An 18,631-nucleotide genomic window follows, 5' to 3' on the forward strand; every position below is an offset into this window, starting at 1 on the left:
GAATATCAGCTCAGTTCCCGCAGTACCGACGAAATCGGTGCACTGCCCCCGACAGTAGCACGCTTCCCGACAATGCGGCCAGCGCGCGCCGCCGTAGCAGACGACACAGATCACGACTCCACCCCTCGAGCGTCTGCAGCGCGCCTTCTCGAGCTGCTGCCGCCGCACGACTCCATTGCTTGCCGCATCGCGATGCGATACGTTCCGAGTTTTCCTCTAAGTGTGAAACAGATTGTACACGCTTCTATTTGCCTTTAAGAAGATCGGTACGCTTGACAATTATTTTTATGTCCGCAATGCGGCGAAAGGGCAGCGTCTGCTTAATTATGTAAGTGACGCTGAGCAGGTAATTGGAAACGACATCGTATGTGCCGCCGGAAAAATCGTCAGCACATACGATGCGGCACATACATACGGCACATGCGAGCTAAAGTCATTTTTGCTGTTTCTCACAATATGTTTGCTACAAATCCGTGTTGTCTCTGATGGCGGCAACGGACTTCCATCGACACTGTGCGGAAATAAACAAAATATATCGCTGCATAGCACAAGTACGACATGCGCACACAGCTTTAACTAGTACGTCCCCTAAAATATGGTATAGAGGCACCAATGTAGACAGCTTGGCCATTTTTTAACAGTGCTCAAGAGACGGAAGTTGAAAGTATTAGCAATCATTCCTGCTTCAGCAATGCCGGCGCGACCAAGACGCGGGCGTGTATCGTCCAGTAACTCGATCGATTGGTGCAGTGGTGAAGCGGGAATGAACTCCGGTCATGTTCAATGTATCGTGCACATATTGAATTTCTCGGCACGCATGAACTTCGGCCACTGCTAGCGCATACAACAGAAGTGGTTTCCATTCTTGGGCAGCGCGCACACAAACGAAACACGAGAAAGAAGACAGGACAAGCGCTCGTCTAACAACTTAGTTTTTATATGAATAAAAGGATTATGTACCGAGTAATTATTAAATTCATGTGGGTTACATATAGAAACCGCCCTACACTCAGGAGTGATCAATGAACGCGCTCGCTTCGTTTGCCAGTTTACTTCGCTTGGCGCACCGCAGTAATCCATGTATGTCGTCTGCTTTTTTCGTACCATTTTCTTGTGAATCCGCAGAATTTCACTGATGGCATCAACCCTTTCGTGTTTACATTGCTGTCATGACAGTTAACAACACAATAATAATTTTCGGTCATCCGAAAAGGCGCCGTCGCAAACAAGAGACGTTTCGCGTGCAGTGCGAACTGAACGCGGACGCGACCAGGGAAGCGGCGGCGGAAACGTACACCCGCTGGAGATGAAATCGTTCCGCCAGGGGAGAAACAAGCGCTGGCGTCTAGGATGAAACTTGGCGTGCGGTCGTCCATAGAATTAGTTCAGGGTTTTGTGCACAAAGCAAATTCTGGGAGTGGAGGAATCTGTTCATGTAGTGGTGCCTACAGCTGGCAATGCTGTAGCAGACAAAGACGTTTTGTGCATTGCAAGGTTGTTGAAAGGCAGCTGTGTGTGCAGCAAGAGCCTTCTACTACGGCATAAATCTGGAGGTAGAATACCCCCTCCCCCCTTTTTGTCACTTGTTTCATCAATCTACTTTGGAGACAGTATGTGCTAGTGGAGTGAAGGAAGAAAAAATACAGTGCATATGCACCAATGCTGCCAGCACGTGTCATTCAAGGCTTTGGTATAATGCACGGAAAAGTAATGGCAATGGCATCTCTTTATTGTGGCACAACAGACACTTCAGAACGTTAGTTCTCAGCTTGTGTTGGTAACAGGAGCCTGTCTTAAAACTTTATTTGCATGCACTTCATGCACATCCACTGTAGCAAGGAACCTGTCGGCAGCACTCATGGAGATAGTCAACAAGCTGGCAACAGCAGATTCAAACCTCCTCTACGTGTACGAAATGGGCTTATTCTATTGGCTGCACAAGGTTGAGTCTCGGGGAGGACAACGGTCTACAAAATCAGAGTTCAGGGCACCTTGCATTTGTGTTCAGAAAATTTTCTGCTGAATAATTTACATCCATGTGAATGAATTCCCAATATCCAATGTGTCTGCATTTGACATTAAAGGCTGATTTATTTATAAATTATAGTTGTACTACCTCAAAAACTTCTAGGTGTCAATGTGATGTGCTAGGGTGGCTGCTGCCACTATGCATGTGCATGTTCACAACACAACTTAAAAGCTTTGCACTTTCTTTTTCACCTTGAAGGTTCAACATATTTTCTAAAGCTCTGTAGAAGTAAATTTTAGGCTTGACATTTGGCTTTATCTGCAGCACCCAAAAAATGTAAAGAGTGGGGTGGACAATGACTACACTACTACTGCTGCAGGCAAGCCCTTTGTTTCGTATTTAAAATAGGTATATAGCACTTCATAACCTAACACATTACACTCTGGCTTTGAGATCAAGAACATTTTGATGTCTACTACTGACATGTGTGAAGATGATGTGCTAGGATGGTTATTTTTCGAGCTTCTACTTTCTGAACAAGCTGAACAAGTTGATGCAAGCTTTTAAAGGCATTCACATTTGTCTGCAGCAGTAACGAAATAAAACATGCTGGCTGACTATACTTCCACAGCAGGTAAATCTTTCATTTGGAATTTGAAATGGGCAGACAGCACTTCTACCGTGCAAGTCCCATAATATAACATTACACTGTGGCCTTGAGACAGCTAGCACTCGTACTACACAATACTAGCCTCTTTAATGGGCTCTTGATGTATAAATCTCTCCAAGCCAAAACGTCTTAAGTCAATGCTGACAAATTTGCCATCAAGTATGAGCTCCATAATAGCCCTACCAACCCCAGGTGCCATCTGGATGCCATGTCCACTGAATCCAGTTGCGAAGAAAACATTGTTATAGCAAGGATGCCGTCCCACGCAACCATTTTGGTCTAATGTGTTGTAGTCATAGAATCCAGCCCAGGCACTTTTCACCTGTAATACAAAGATAAGCAAACAGCTTTTCATGATGTGCATTTAATCCCATGGGAGCTTATTTCTAAAATGTGCTAAGCCACAGGTACCATATATTCCGGTCTATATCGCACCTTTGCCTTTGTATAAGTCGCACCTCCCCAAAACGGCAGTTTTTCAAGAAAAAACGTATACAAGGCGCACAAGACCCACCTGTTCATTCAGTAAGCGACTTAAAAAAGATACAGTGACATTTCACTTCATGAACGCGGATTACGAACACGCAATAATAGAGTGCTTTAGTTTGGCGTTTTTGCGCTCTGCTCAGCAGCTGAGCGGAGCGGAAACATGAATGCGCATGTGCCCTCCACTTAGCCACAAGCGGGTTAGTGGAGTGACAAACACTGTAGGCTTGCAAGCTGCCTGAGCGGAGCATGCTGCGCAGTGTGTTTGCTAGCATTGGCATCAGAAAGGATTGAATTGGATGCAAAAGCAAGCTCACTAGCTATCACGTGGCGTTCCCCAAGACTGTGCTTTATTTTCCACCGTATAAGATGGACCAGTAACGCATTACAAGTGTACGTCTACATATTTCGTGGACAAACAAGTTATATATATTCGTTTTACTTTATGAAAGTGATCAATGGGTGTTTTTTTTTTTCATTACCCTGAATTTGGCCAGAGGGTGCTGCAACTACAAAAGATTCGCTCCGCTAGACTAAACTTATACTAGAGAGTTTTCGGAGAGCGTTTACGGTCCACTCTGCTCGGGCCGGCGTATCATAACAATTTGCACACAGTCTCTCAGCAGAACACTACATGGAACACAGATGCGCCTGCGCACAATACTCATGGCGGCAGCGGAACGTAGAACGCTGCCCACGATCCACTAGGAACCCGATTTTGCAGAGCGGCGGGGTGCGTCTAGTTGTTCTTTGTTGTTTTACAATCCAGCTGAGAGCAGGTAACTGGTGTCTCTGGGAGACGCGCTTGTTAGATAAGCGAAGTCAATGCATTCTATGCAGCCACCGGTGCGCATGAAATGTGCACAGAGCGAGGCGTAAAAAACGCTCTGCTAAAACTGTCTATTAAGATGTGAAAATCTCCCGCCACTCCGCTGTGGTTTAGCAGGGCAACAACTCGAAGCGAAGCGAACCGTGAGGACGCTCAACTAAAACACTCTAATATGGACACTCCGGGCGCATTTCTGCTGTTATGGTCACTGCGATGTTCCGTACAAAGTCTAAGGGTGATAACATCGTCCTCGCGCGCCGTATGCTGTATGTGCGAGTGATAGCGTGCGACGGTGAGTCGAATCGTGCACGAGGGAGGAAAGCGGGAAGGCAGCGCGGGAGGGAGGGGTGATGGTGGCTTGTACTCGGGTAGCAACTGCGTAGTTTAATTAAATTATGGGGTTTAACGTGCCAAAACTACCATCTGATTATGAGGCATGCCGTAGTGGGGGACTCGAAATTTGGACCACCTGGTGTTCTTTAATGTGCACCTAAATCTAAGTACATGGGTGTCTTTGCATTTCGAACCCATCGAAATGCGGCCGCTGTGGCCGGGATTTGATCCTGCAACCTCGTGCTTAGTAGCCCAACACCATTGCCACTAAGCAACCGCAGCGAGTAACTACGTAGTTTGCGCTGCGGCACGTGCCGTATCTTGAAAGCGACCTGCAGATGCGATGACTTCGGAAACGGTCAACCTGCGGTCGGCCTGCCGCTGCTTGTGTTGCTGCTCCATCCTTCTCACACGGTGCTTGGCAACTCGATCACAAGAAGAACCTAGTACCACCATAGTGCGCACACAACCCGAACACAACTGCCAGAGGACGTCAACCCAGCACACTTCACGTGGCCATAGCATCCAATCCAATTTTGACAAGTGTTTTTTTTTTCCGGGGAAAAAGAAAGACATAAATATGTACATAGTTCGTACCGTTCTAAAAATGCACTGACAAAAAAAAAAAAAGAAAAAAAAACAAGGATTATACACCGGACAATACGGTAGTAACAATTATACAATAATGCAGCAAAAGATATGAAGTGAAATAATTCAAGGATGTTGTAGGAGTTGATAAAGTAAATACACAAAATGCGATAATCTATCGACCTTTGATTATTAAAGCAAGCTTCATCATTACCCACATAAAAGCAAAACACGAGACCATTTTCACTATTGCTAATTTTACAGGAGAAGGCAGAATACTTTCATCCCCCTTCGAAATATGTTTTCAGCTAACATTTACCAAGTTAAAGAACAAAGCCTTCCACATGGAAGAAACCAACTGTACTTTGTTGGCACTCATCTTAAGAAATCATAAACATTTTTTTTTATTAGCTTTGTGGTCTCTATGAATACTATGTTTTAAGTCAGTTGAAAAAAAAAAAAACAAATCACTGCAGAAAAAAAATGAAACAAGAATCAGAGAAGTGGATATGACAAATGCATTCTGCACTGGTTTAGTCTTATTCAGTACCATGAAACAGCTTGCCTAGCAAGCATTTATAATACATTGCTTTAGAGCCCAACCGGAAACATAAGTTTATGGCCCAATATGTTTTGCATACCTATCTTTTTCCCACGTTTAAATAAAAGCCTATCTGCTTCATAAAATATAATGTGGCACCTTGCGTGTTTACACATATATATGAATGAACACCTTCTGCCTGCAAAATGAACAAGTGGGCCCATATATGTGGCACGCTGCCTTCCTTGGTGGCGGATGCTGCATTTGTTCTGCTGCATGGGTTTGCATGATGTTGCCAATCAAAGAACATGTGCTAAGGAGCCGATGGCGTGGCTTTTGTGCACTGCTTATTATCACAGACTGTTGTGCGGTGCTATTCGTATGCAGAAATAATCTGTCCAACCCGACCTTTCCATGAAAAGTTGTCGGTGCAAGGTGCATGGACAAGCTGCGCACAGTTCTACTGCTAAAAACTCGGCTTGATGATACTGAAGGTAAGGTCTGTAGCAGTCGTAAAAGAAATCAATGGAAAAAGACGGAGTTTCCAATATGCTGCTACATCAACATCCCTCTACATGCCAAAAAAATCTTATTATACAACAATGTCGGAAAGACAGAGAGAGAGTGTGTGTGTATGCACACACACCTGTGAGCAGTTCCTGCTTGCACTAGACGCTGCAGATAAGATAGGCCACCATAACATCCTTTAATTCCTCATACACACCCAACGATCGCCTATTGTGGATCTATTAATTAAAAACTAGAGCCACACTACAAGAAGCTACAAGCTAAGATGCACCTGTGTGCATTACAAGCAAGCTTCATTTGCACAAGTCCAATGAAGAAACAGAGATCACTAGAGCTGAACCTGGGTATAAATAAAACTGCAGGGAGAACAAAAGGGTTCAATATGAGCATAGGAATTCACTACATCAAACATGCTGTCGACTCTAATTGAAGCAGCTGCATGGGTTGTGATAATTTCCCAAGGCAGTGACAGGTCAGAACCTACCATTCAACACCTGCAAGAACACTGTGACGGGAAGGTAGGAAATGTGATGACTAGCAAAGGAATGGACTTCATAAACAAGCATTGGAGCACATGTGTCACTACACTGCGCATTCATCGCCTGGCAATGTGTGCACCATCACTCAGCAACACACTTGGACTTGCTGCCGTATATACAGGGTGTTCCTACAAGGACTAAGAATGTTTAAAAATAGCTATTTTTTAAATAAAACGACGGTTCCTTCGGAGACATACCGTCAGTGGTGGCAACTATGAGGTGACAAGTGATACGTGGCATTTAGTCGCAAATTTTTAAAAATGCATTAAATTTAGAACTTTTAGTTTCAGCAGGATCATCGTAATTGGGAAATTAAGACGAGCTCTCAATACAAGCGACATCAACTTTTGGATCTAGAAAAACGTGATTACCCGCGTGATTACCCAGTGCAGCACGACGAAATTCGACTATTAGGGCGCGTGAAACTGAAACTGGGAGGCTGCAGTGAGTGCAAACCAGCACCCCTCAAGGCAATGTTCTACTTACATCACCCAGCGGCGGGCAGCCAACGCACTGCGACAGGGAGGAGCATGGAGCTCAGATTGTAGCGTATGCTACTTTACGGTGAATAGCAATTAATGAAAGGCCCCTCATGCATAAGTTGGGCCCTCTTCAAGACGACACTACTCGGCTGCAATTGCCTCAAGTCGTCCTCTCGTTTTTTCAGCTTTAGAGCCTGTCAAGTACCCCTGTCTGTGCATGTGAAATGCTCCTTAGTTGTTTGCTGGATGTGCCTTTTTGTCTGGACTCCATAATCCAGCTCCTGCTTCTCTAGCACTCCCTTGATATGCTGCATGCACTCTAATTGAACTTTAACATAGCCAAGGCTGCTGTAAATCTCTACTGTTCCAAGGGATTCAAACTCCATCTTCGGGCACCTCTTTTACACTAACACATGGAATGATTAATTTGCAGTTTGTGTCTGCATTCTCAAACATTGTTCAAGGAGCTCTGGCATACTAAGCCTGTTGCATAGGGGCACTAGCTCTTTGGCAATGACTCTACTGAAGGCTGGATGGTAGGTTCTTGGTGCTGACAGCTTGCTGGCATCAACAAGGGTTTTGTGCCGATTGTACTCCAAGTACTCACCAAATGCAATTCAATCGTAATCCATCAAAGTTTCAGTATTGGTTTGCAAGTCAATCCAAACTCACCGCGATTGAAAATATGCCACTTGTTTGTTTTTTGTTCGTGAAACTTCTATGTCCACACTACTTATGTAGCTTTGACAGCGTTGCATGCTAAGTATGAAACGGAGTACAGACAATGCATCCCTGCAGAGGTTAAGCCAAATATTATTGCTGTAAACATAACAAGGATCCTACAGTTCCGCTCTAAAGACTGCCCTTCTCTTTGCTTCAAATCTCTTGAAAGCCTTGCCACCTTTCGTCTTTATGGCAGTCCACAAGGCCCCATGGCCTGTGGCCGGCTTTCTATAGGCATCATGACCAATTGGTGCCTTGAAATAGAGCAAAAAAGATTTACTCGACTGTGCTAAATAAAACTTATAAATATCCAGTCTTAAAAAAGCCCAATAAAGGAATTTGGTTTTGCACTTATGGTGGCGATTCATCTGCTGAAGTGGTCCTGGCTCCTCCATAGTGCACAACACTGTCATTGTAAATGTTTTTATTTTCGTCTATCCCTGCAAACTTGTGTGCTCCATTCTGTATTTGTAAATATTGTGCAACCACTGGGCATCTCCACAGAGTCCAAGGTGTTGTCATGCCAAATGTCGGCCCTTCATCATAAGTAGGAAGTTTTCCACTTAACTGGGTTGAGGGAATTGAGGGAAATGTTAAAATCTAGTGCACCAACTACCACTTTAGATAGGTGGTCGCTGGGGGGCTGCCTGATAAAAGAAAATAGAGAAATCACAAACAAGATAAAGCAAGACATATTTTCTATACATCTTAAAAAGTGTGCCAAGGCTCCTGTAAAAAAAATAGTAATGTACCATTTACATGTAATAACAGTTGCACATATTATAGATCAAGTTTCACCTTCAAGGACTTGAAAGCTGGAATCCTGTGTGCAAGTGTTGGCAAAATTGCTTTATCGAAGAATGAATAATCCACATCAAGATCCCCAACGTCTGGTTCTTCATCCTGGGATGAAAAAGAGCAAGAAAAAGAGCTGGATATAACAGCATCTAATTCCTAGTCTCTTTTTTGCACTTGTTGCAATACACCTCTGAGCACGAAGTATTTTAGGACAGTTTGGTGAGGGGAAATGCAGTTTTCATCACAGCATGACAGATGATGCAGCAGGTGTGTTCTTATCGTTTACATGCTCTTTTATGGGCGCGACACACAAAAATTGTGATGCTTTTGTAAATTTTCGCTGATTTCAATCAATAGTGTCAAGAAACAAAAGTGATGGATATTTCAGCAGCAGTAACTGCTTAGTACTGCTCAAATAACATGCCGTGCTACTCCTGAAATGAGCTACCAGCAGCAGTGGTGGAACAGCCATTTCATCTTTTGGCACAGGTCCTGGCGCAGGCAAAAAGCCAATTTGACGCAGCAGCAAGCACTTTTGGTGCATGGTCCAATGCACGTGTGTTTACCAGATACCATGCAAATTTTAACTGATATAGTCGTTATGTTGTGGAGACGGGTTTGCACAAAGCTTACCCGGCAAGCGTGGTCAGGAAAGGACGCAATGCTCCTCCACACCACAAAAGGCGCTACGGCCGGGTTCGTCAATGCGGCGCAGAGGTAGCACCGCATACAGATCGCCAACAAAGGTGTGTTTCGTTTATTAACCCAGGATGCAACACAGCGCGACAGTCACGGCTTGTGGGCAAAGGCTCACCACAAGACCGATCAAGTATGTGCACCTACACTGAACATTGTGGGGATGCTCGACTCTCACGCGTCCCCGATATTGTTTTCCCCACATGGTTCTCGCATCTCCTGTAATCCGGTTTCTCCCTGTAGCTAAGTGCCGGCGACGGTTGGTGCGGTTGCAACATATTACGAGAGATGGTGCGAGTGTTGCACTGCTAACGCCGCTAGACGGCAAGGTTAGTCGGGCGCAACAACGTGGAAGTTTTTCCTCTTTGGCTCGGGGTCAGCAAGCAGCATGGATGTTCCGCGTGTGCGCTGATCCATGCTTCTGCGAGACCGTCTTGCGAGGCATAGGAGCAGGATACTGGAATGGAAGAACACGATCGTTCGAATTCACCACCGTTCGCATGACCGTAAACGCCAACAACCAGGTGGTGTCCAGCACGGGGCAAACATATTCACTCGATATCCAGACACGGTGAGTCGAACTTCCTATATTTGTAGCATGCCCATTGGCACATTCTGTGGATAGCAAATTGGCTAGCAGGCATTAGTCTATGAATGGTGCAATAAGTGCCCTTGTGATTGCTTGCACTGCTGTGTTGTCATTCCTTTGTCCCTAGAGCACGTGCGAGAGCCCCACAACATGACGTCATGCAATATACTCATGCCATGCACATTACGGAGTTTTCGAATAGGAACAAAGGTTTTGTGGCCACAAAAAAAAAAAAAAGCGTCAGCACTAGTGTGCATGCGTGAGATGCAAAGAGGGCTTTGCGTCGGCAACAAATAGCGCAGCGACTCAAGCTCGACGCAAAAGTTATGCGTCAACCAGCTTGGCGGCACCCAGCGAAGTGCCAGATCTCATGGTGTACCACATTCGACCTCATTCGCTAATACCATGCTTAAGTATGCACCATGTGCAATTCTGATTGCAGCGGCTGTTTTGCAAAGCCCACTACACCCAAACATCGAAAAAGCTCTCCTTTAATCCTAATATGTGACATCCTCTTTCAGCAAACTCCAGGGTAACATGCGACCGGGTTCGATGACCACCAAAATAAAACACCAGCAAGACGGTACAGCAGCACTATGTTGTGCGTTCGTCAGAGAGAAATGCACAAATGACAAACCGAACAACTCTGACGAGGCCTTAGAGTTTCTTTCTTCTATATAGTGAGAAACTCTATGGACGGGCCTCTGCTTTCTTCTACGATGATGATGATGGCATGCTGTTGGTTTTGATTTCAGTTTTGCTAGCTGCTAAGCGTTAACGGAAGGAGGATTTCTTATAAATACTTTGGCGCAGGCTCGGTTCAATTTTCCACTAAAATGCCGTTTTGGCGCAGGATGGCACAAAGGCCACTATTGACGCGGCGTGAAGTATATGGATGCAATTGGTGCAGCTGTTCCATCACTGCAGCAGTATCCTTGTGCAGACGATGTCTGTCAGCCCCATGCCAGATGCTCCGTCGTCAATATTTCTAGACTGTCCCGGCTACTTTTCTTCAGTTTGAAACAAATAAAAGCCAACACGACGTACATGAAGCGTGCTAAGACAGAGACTTTGGTGGGTCAAGATAGGAGCATGCACGCTGCTTGCGATGCTAAGCAAGATGAGATGGGGCACCTTGCCGCTTCCCATGTTTGTCACGAGTCTGCAGACTGTTGTGTTTGTGCCGCTGCTTCAAAATATCGGGAAGTAAGCGCCAATATCATAAACGAGTGCATTCATCCACGCATAGAAGTGGCCAGCGGTGCATGGTCCTAGATAGCCTTGAAGTGTGAGCATACCGAGCACACTGTGCGCATCCTCCCTTTCCTTGAGAGCCGACTCATACAACAGAGGGCACATCAGCACCGTGTCTTAGCAGCACCGCCATGACTTTATTGGGATGCCGGAGTGAGCGCTGTTTTACCTCCTGAAAAATTCTTGCTACATGCCTCTGACTATATTTCAGTCACACAGTTTCACCATGAACCAAGTACACCACACCCACCTCCAGCTCATCATGTTACAGATGCTCACCCCAACTGCAAGCAAACTTCTACATGTATCAAGGCAAAAGTATGACAAGGAACGCAAAGCTTTGAAGGGACACTAAAGGCCAATACTAAGTCGACGTGGACTGTTTAAATACCATTCCAGAAAGCTTTCAAAATTTTTGTGCCAAGAAAAGACTTAGTTTATGAGAAAATTGCATCTGAAGGGTCCGAATACCTTTTTCAAAATTCAAATCTCTTGCCACCCAACCGGGGGAGCGGTGCTGTTGTATACGCCATCACCACCCTTTGCTGCCGCCGGTGAGTAAAACGGCACCCAAAAGACGGCGGTACCAAGCCAAGACCGTGGATTCGCCGCTGCAGCTGCTTTTTGGTCAAGTGGCATAGACCATTCGGGCATTCCATGACATCGCATAGAAGTTGAAATGTCTGCTACTTGTAGTATGTGCGAGTTTCGCGAGCCAGCAAAACCAGCACAGCACTATGCAATGACAAATCTACTGAAACGTGAATGCGTGGGCAGCGCAGAGTCGAGCGAAAATGAAATCTTTCAACCACCCGTGTCGTTGTCAACGATTTCAATGAGTTCTTTTTTCATAAAATGAAATAGAACTAGACAAGCAGCATTTTATTTCATCTTATAATACAATACAATTATGTTTTTTTTTATTGACAGAATTTAACTCGGGAGTGCTTTCATCATCAAGCAAGTACTTGAATGCCTCGGGGGAGTCCCTAATCATGTCCCGCATTTACCTCACTTTCTCGATTATTAAGCCTCTGTTCGCAATAATAGTGATGCCTTAGAGATTCTCGAGCACTAATCTATGACTTTAGCTTGACTTAATATTTGCTTTTAGTGTCCCTTTAAAAGTTAGTCGCACTAAATGCTCTGTCAAAGATCACATGGGTTTTGATGCAGTGTCCAAAAGCTTCACTATGAAAAAAAATTTTTTCCCCCTCCATTTTGAAGAGGTTATGTCACCAGGAAAGACACTGGTTGAATGTTACGTGAACATTCTTGCATCATGAACTCGCACGTCTATACACCAGCATGTACAGGCCCATGCTCACCACTACCTGCCAATAGACATGCTACTTTTTCCCCCCTTCATGGAAAAAACATTTTGTTTTATTTGTCCACATAAGAAAGCCACTTTAGGGAGCCATTTGGCAGTGAGTGGACTCAATCAATATAGGGTGCGTGCGCAATTTTAATTCAATGTAGTCATTTTTTTCGACATATTCACACTACGGTTGTAAAATGCATTAGTCCTTGCATGAATAATGAAGCTAAGGCTTTTTAAAAAAGCTCTGCTTCTCGACATAGAGTGGAAACATATAATAGTGGACCCAGAATAGTGACATGGATGCAACTGAGAAAGAAAGATATGATCAACTATATCTGCTAATGACAAAGGCCCCACCAACCTTTCACAAGCTTTAAAGGGACTAACAGCTGACATTAACATTATTTTTCCCCCTTATAGATCTCGTCTAAAGTACCATGATAACAAGACTCCACATTTAAAGATCTGGGCACCAGGCCTGGCACCACCACCTTTGTGAGGCAGTCACTCAACTCTTGGATCAGAATAAAACTTATTTCAATTGCGAAGCTTTCTGAGGAACATGTATAGATTTCCTTTGGACCTTCGTGGCTACTTTAAGCTGATGACATAAAACTTCCGTCAGCTTGCAGATTTTAGCAAAACTCATTTGCTTATCAGTGATCCTGCGCTTTGAGTAGTAAATAACAGATTTGCTCTTGGCCTACTAGCCTCCTTACTAGCTCAGTTACAGTACAGTGACTGCACTAGAAAGTTGTTAGTACCAGGATTTATCCTTGAACCAAGACAAACTTATTTCTTCAACTGCAAAGATTTGTTGTTTTCTTGCGTGTGTTTTTTGAAGAACCCTTGAGTTTCCAATTGTAGCTTCATACCACCTCCTGGTCAAAATCACTTTTCCTTTCATGAAATGCCTTGGAAATTTTATACACAGCACATGAAGTATATTGTCACGTGGTGGTGACGTTAAGAACACAGTAGCAATACTGTGAAAGACAAAACTAACTTTTATTGGGCGAACCTGTGCCCACAAAAACAGGCTACACTTATAGCACAACGATAGCGGCGAACACGGTCGGCGATCATCGAAAATCTGATCAGCGGGTCCTGCGCATCGGCTTTCATACAGTAGTCATCGAATGTTCCAGACCAATCGTTGGGACCCGCATGCTTTCCACAAAGTTCTACACCATTCGTGTCACGCGATGAAATCAGATAACACAAGGTTCGGCGACAACAGACAGCGGACAGAAGCATTAATAACTTTCCAGAAACTTCGGATACATGCAGGTGCATCCCGCGCTGTGCGATAACATTTGTTAGGCGGCGAAACGTGGTCGCCTGATAAATATAAGTACACGTGTCAATACCCCCCTCTTAGAAAGCATCGATGCTGCAAATATCAGAGAGCGAAACACAAAAGGAAACTTATTAAACATAAGTAACAAAACAACGAAAAGAAACAAAGTCCAAAGGTCAGTTACGCGAAGTCCCAAAGTTCATCAACGCTGGTAGTACGGCTTGAGTCGCACAACGTGGACAATTTCAGATCGTGAGCGGCACCGCTGCGACAGCGAAATGCCGTCTGGCACGACCTCATAGTCCAGTGCGCCAATACGTCGGATGACTTTGTAGGGTCCGAAATAGCGACGCAAAAGCTTCTCGCTCAGTCCTCGTCGGCGTATAGGGGTCCAAACCCAAACACAGTCACTGGGCTGGTACTCGACGAAGCATCGTCGGAGGTTATAGTGTCGGCTGTCGGTACGCTGCTGGTTCTTGATCCGTAGGCGGGCGAGTTGTCGGGCTTCTTCGGCGTGCTGGAGAAAGGTCGCGACGTCAAGATTATCTTCATCAATGACGTGCGGCAGCATGGCGTCGAGCGTCATCGTCGGGTTCCTGCCGTAAACCAGCTTAAACGGCGTGATCTGTGTTGTTTCTTGCACCACCGTGTTGTAAGTGAATGTTACGTACGGCAGGACGGCATCCCAGGTCTTGTGTTTGACGTCAACATACATTGCTAGCATGTCGGCAAGGGTCTTGTTCAGGCGCTCCGTGAGACCATTCGTCAGCGGGTGGTAGGCAGTTGTCCTCCTGTGGCTTGTCTGGCTGTATTGCAGAATGGCTTGGGTGAGCTCTGCTGTAAAAGCCGTTCCTCTGTCAGTTATGAGGACTTCTGGGGCACCATGTCGCTGCAGGATGTTCTCGACGAGAAATTTCGCCACTTCGGCTGCGCTGCCTTTCAATAGAGCTTTAGTTTCAGCGAAGCGGGTGAGGTAGTCCGTCGCCATGACGATCCACTTATTCCCGGATGTTGACGTCGGAAACGGCCCCAACAAATCCATTCCAATCTGCTGGAATGGTCGACGAGGAGGTTCGATCGGCTGTAGTAATCCTGCTGGCCTTGTCGGTGGTGTCTTGCGTCGTTGACAGTCTCGGCATGTCTTGACGTAACGGGCGACATCGGCGATTAGATGCGGCCAGTAATACCTTTCCTATATTCTCGACAGCGTCCGGGAGAATCCGAGGTGCCCAGCGGTTGGATCGTCATGTAGGGCGTACAGTATTTCTGGACGCAGCGCTGCTGGAACAACAAGGAGGTAGCTGGCGCGGACTGGTGAGAAGTTCTTTACGAGCAAGTTGTTTTGTAATGTGAACGAAGACAATCCGCGCTTAAATGTCCCAGGTACTACGTCGGTGTTCCCTTCCAAATACTCGACCAGACCTTTTAGCTCTGGGTCTGCTCGTTGCTGTTTAGTGAAGTCTTCTGCGCTTATTATTCCGAGGAAGGCGTCGTCATCCTCGTCGTCTTCTGGCGGGGGATCGAGGGGGGCGTGTGATAGGCAGTCGGCGTCTGAGTGTTTTCGTCCGGACTTGTAGATTACCGCGACGTCATATTCTTGTAGTCTGAGGCTCCACCTCGCCAGCCGTCCTGAAGGGTCCTTTAAGTTAGCTAGCCAACACAACGCGTGATGGTCGCTGACGACTTTGAATGGCCTGCCATATAGGTAAGGGCGGAATTTTGCTGTAGCCCAAATGATGGCGAGGCATTCCTTTTCAGTCGTGGAATAATTTCCTTCCGCTTTTGACAGCGACCGGCTAGCATAAGATATCACCCGTTCATGTCCGTCTTTCTTCTGGACCAGGACGGCACCGAGGCCTAGGCTACTGGCATCAGTGTGAATTTCGGTATCGGCGTCTTCGTCGAAATGTGCCAGTACCGGCGGTGACTGCATGCGTCGTTTTAGTTCTTGAAATGCGTCGGCCTGCGGCGTTTGCCATTTGAACTCGACATCAGATTTGGTTAGATGCGTTAGCGGTTCAGCGATGCATGAAAAGTCCTTGACAAAGCGCCTGTAGTAGGCACACATGCCAAGGAATCTACGCACTGCCTTCTTGTCGATGGGCTGCGGGAACTTTGCGATGGCAGATGTTTCCTGCGGGTCGGGGCGTACTCCGGATTTGCTGATGATGTGGCCTAGGAACAGAAGCTCGTCATAAGCGACGCGGCACTTTGCAGGCTTCAGAGTGAGCCTTGATGATTTGATGGCCTCTAGTACTGTTGCAAGCCGCCTAAGGTGATCGTAGAAATTTCCGGCGAAGACGACGACGTCATCCAAGTACTATACGAGACAGGTCTGCCACTTCAATCCTGCTAAAACCATGTCCATGACGCGCTGGAACGTTGCAGGCGCCGAGCACAGTCTGAATGGCATAATCTTGAACTCGTAGAGGCCGTCTGGGGTGATGAAGGCGGTCTTTTTGTGATCTCTTTCGTCGACTTCTATTTGCCAGTAGCCAGACTTGAGGTCCATCGACGAGAAGTATTTAGCGTTGCAGAGCCGATCCAATGCGTCGTCTATTCGTGGGAGGGGGTATACGTCCTTCTTCGTGATCTTGTTCAGACGACGATAATCGATGCAGAAACGTAGGGTTCCATCCTTTTTTTTTTTCACCAGGACAACGGGAGATGCCCACGGGCTTTTCGACGGCTGGATGATGTCGTCACGGAGCATTTCGTCGACTTGTTGCCTAATAGCTTCACATTCTCGCATTGAAACTCTGTAAGGGCTCTGGCGGAGTGGTTGAGCGCACTCTTCAGTTATTATGTGATGCTTTGCAACTGGTTTTTGCCGAATCTTCGATGAAGTCGAAAAGCAGTCCTTGTATTGTCGGAGAAGACTTCTGAGCTTTTGCTGCTTGCTCGTGGGGAGACTTGGATTTACGTCGAAGTCTGGTTCAGGGACTATGGTCGGCGGGGTAGATGCTGCAGAATCTGAGAGGACAAAGGCATTGCTCGTTTCCAGAATTTCCTCGATGTACGCGATTGTCGTGCTTGCTGATGTGCTTGAACTCTTTGCTGAAGTTGGTTAGCATCACTTCCGTTTGTCCTCCGTGGAGTCGAGCGATCCCTCTTGCGACGCAAATTCCACGGCCTAGCAGTAGGCGTTGGTCACCCTCGATGACGCCTTCTACGTCGGCAGGCGTTTTGGTGCCAACGGAAATGACAATGATGGAGCGGGGCGGGATGTTGACTTGACTTTCGAGCACGCTTAAGGCATGCTGACTACGAGAGCTCTCCGGCGGTATCGCTTGATCTTCAGACAGGGTTATTGACTTCGACTTCAGGTCGATGACTGCGCCGTGTTGGTTTAGGAAGTCCATGCCGAGAATGACGTCGCGTGAACACTGTTGGAGGATAATGAAGGTGGCAGGGTACGTCCGGTCATGAACGGTAATTCTTGCCGTGCAGAATCCAGTCGGCGTAATCAGGTGTCCTCCAGCGGTCCAAATTTGAGGGCCTTCCCATGCAGTCTTAACCTTCTTCAACTGGGCGGCGATGTGTCCACTCATGACGGAGTAATCGGCCCCTGTGTCGACTAAGGCGGTGACTGCGTGGCCGTCGAGAAGCACGTCGAGGTCGGTGGTTCTTTGCCTAGCATTACAGTTAGGTCTTGGCGTCGGATCACGGCTGTGTCGCATTGACCTGTGGCTGCTATGGGACGTCGTCAGGTCGGCTTTCGTCGTCGTATTCTTTGCTTTCACACTTCGTCGGGACGGCGGTGCGTCGTTATGTTGTCGAGGTAGTTTCTTCGGCGTTTTCGTCGGCGGCGGAGGATCTTCGTCAGTTCGACGAACAGCAACTGCACCTCCATCGGTTGCTGCTTTTAGTTTTCTGGATATGGGCTCGCTGACCGGCCCCGGGCTGGGCCAGTGTATGGACGGCGCTGCGGCGACAGGTAGCGGCCTGGTGACGGCGAACGGGACGGTCGTCGAGAGTTCCTCTGAGTGGCGGCTAGGTAATCGGCAATGTCACGTGGGCGCTCCCCAAGCTGTGGACACGGCGCGTTGACGGCGAACCCTCTCAGTCCCATGTCGCGGTATGGGCATCGGCGGTACACATGGCCGGCTTCTCCGCAGTGATAGCAGAGCGGGCGGTGGTCGGGGGCTCGCCAAACGTCTGTCTTCCTCGGGTAGCTGCGCTGGGCGACGGGTGGGCGTGCTGGCGGTGGCGGTGGTGGTCGACGGAATTGTGGCGTTACGGGGCACTGGCGCGGTCGAGGAGGGGGACCTTGACGGAGGGTGACGGCGGCGTGGCTCATCGCTTGCGGCTGAGGCTGCGGCGGTTCAGGGGCTACTCCGAGTTGTTGTTGGAGCTGGTCACGTATGGCGTCGGCAATCGAAGCCACTTGAGGCTGTGATGATGGGAACAGCTTCTGTAGCTCCTCCCGCACGACCGCTCGTATAGTCTCGCGTAGGTCGTTGGTGGCCAGTGACTGAACTCCGGCGTAGTATGTCGAGTTCGTGCGGCGGTCGAATTGCCGGTTTCGCATCTCGAGTGTCTTCTCGATGCTGGTGGCCTCGCAAAGAAACTCGTCAACGGTCTTCGGTGGGCTTCGTACCATTCCGGCAAAAAGTTCCTCCTTCACACCACGCATGAGTAGGCGGACTTTCTTTTCCTCGGACATTTCCGGGTTGGCGTGGCGGAATAGGCAGCTCATTTCTTCTGTAAAAATCGCGGTGGTCTCATTTGGTAGTTGCACCCGGGTTTCTAATAGCGCTTGGGCTCGTTCTCGGCGTACGACGCTTGCGAATGTCTGCAGGAAGCCGCTTCGGAACAGCTCCCAGGTCGTTAAGGTGGCTTCTCAGTTCTCGAACCACGTCCTGGCAGCGTCTTCCAATGCGAAGAAGACATGTCTCAGTTTGTCGTCGCTGTTCCAGTTGTTAAAAGCAGTGACCCTCTCGTATGTCTCAAGCCAGCTTTCCAGGTCCTCGAACGTTGAA

At 47.2% G+C, this 18,631-nt stretch overlaps 1 protein-coding gene across 1 annotated transcript in view; it reads right to left on the reverse strand.

Annotated features, from left to right (window-relative positions):
- Positions 1-1,711: 1,711 nt before the first annotated feature.
- The window catches only part of LOC142585282 (FAD-dependent oxidoreductase domain-containing protein 1-like), an 83,558-nt gene continuing 66,638 nt past the window's right edge, over positions 1,712-18,631 (reverse strand). Inside the window, exons 8-9 of the mRNA XM_075695917.1 lie at positions 8,487-8,591; positions 1,712-2,961 (exon numbers count right to left, since the gene is read on the reverse strand). Of these exons, the coding sequence (XP_075552032.1) occupies positions 2,707-2,961; positions 8,487-8,591 (360 nt within the window). The 3' untranslated portion in view covers positions 1,712-2,706. The remainder of the gene's footprint in view (positions 2,962-8,486; positions 8,592-18,631) is intronic.

Source organism: Dermacentor variabilis, chromosome 1 (assembly GCF_050947875.1).
Source record: "Dermacentor variabilis isolate Ectoservices chromosome 1, ASM5094787v1, whole genome shotgun sequence".
Lineage (NCBI taxonomy): Eukaryota > Metazoa > Arthropoda > Arachnida > Ixodida > Ixodidae > Dermacentor > Dermacentor variabilis.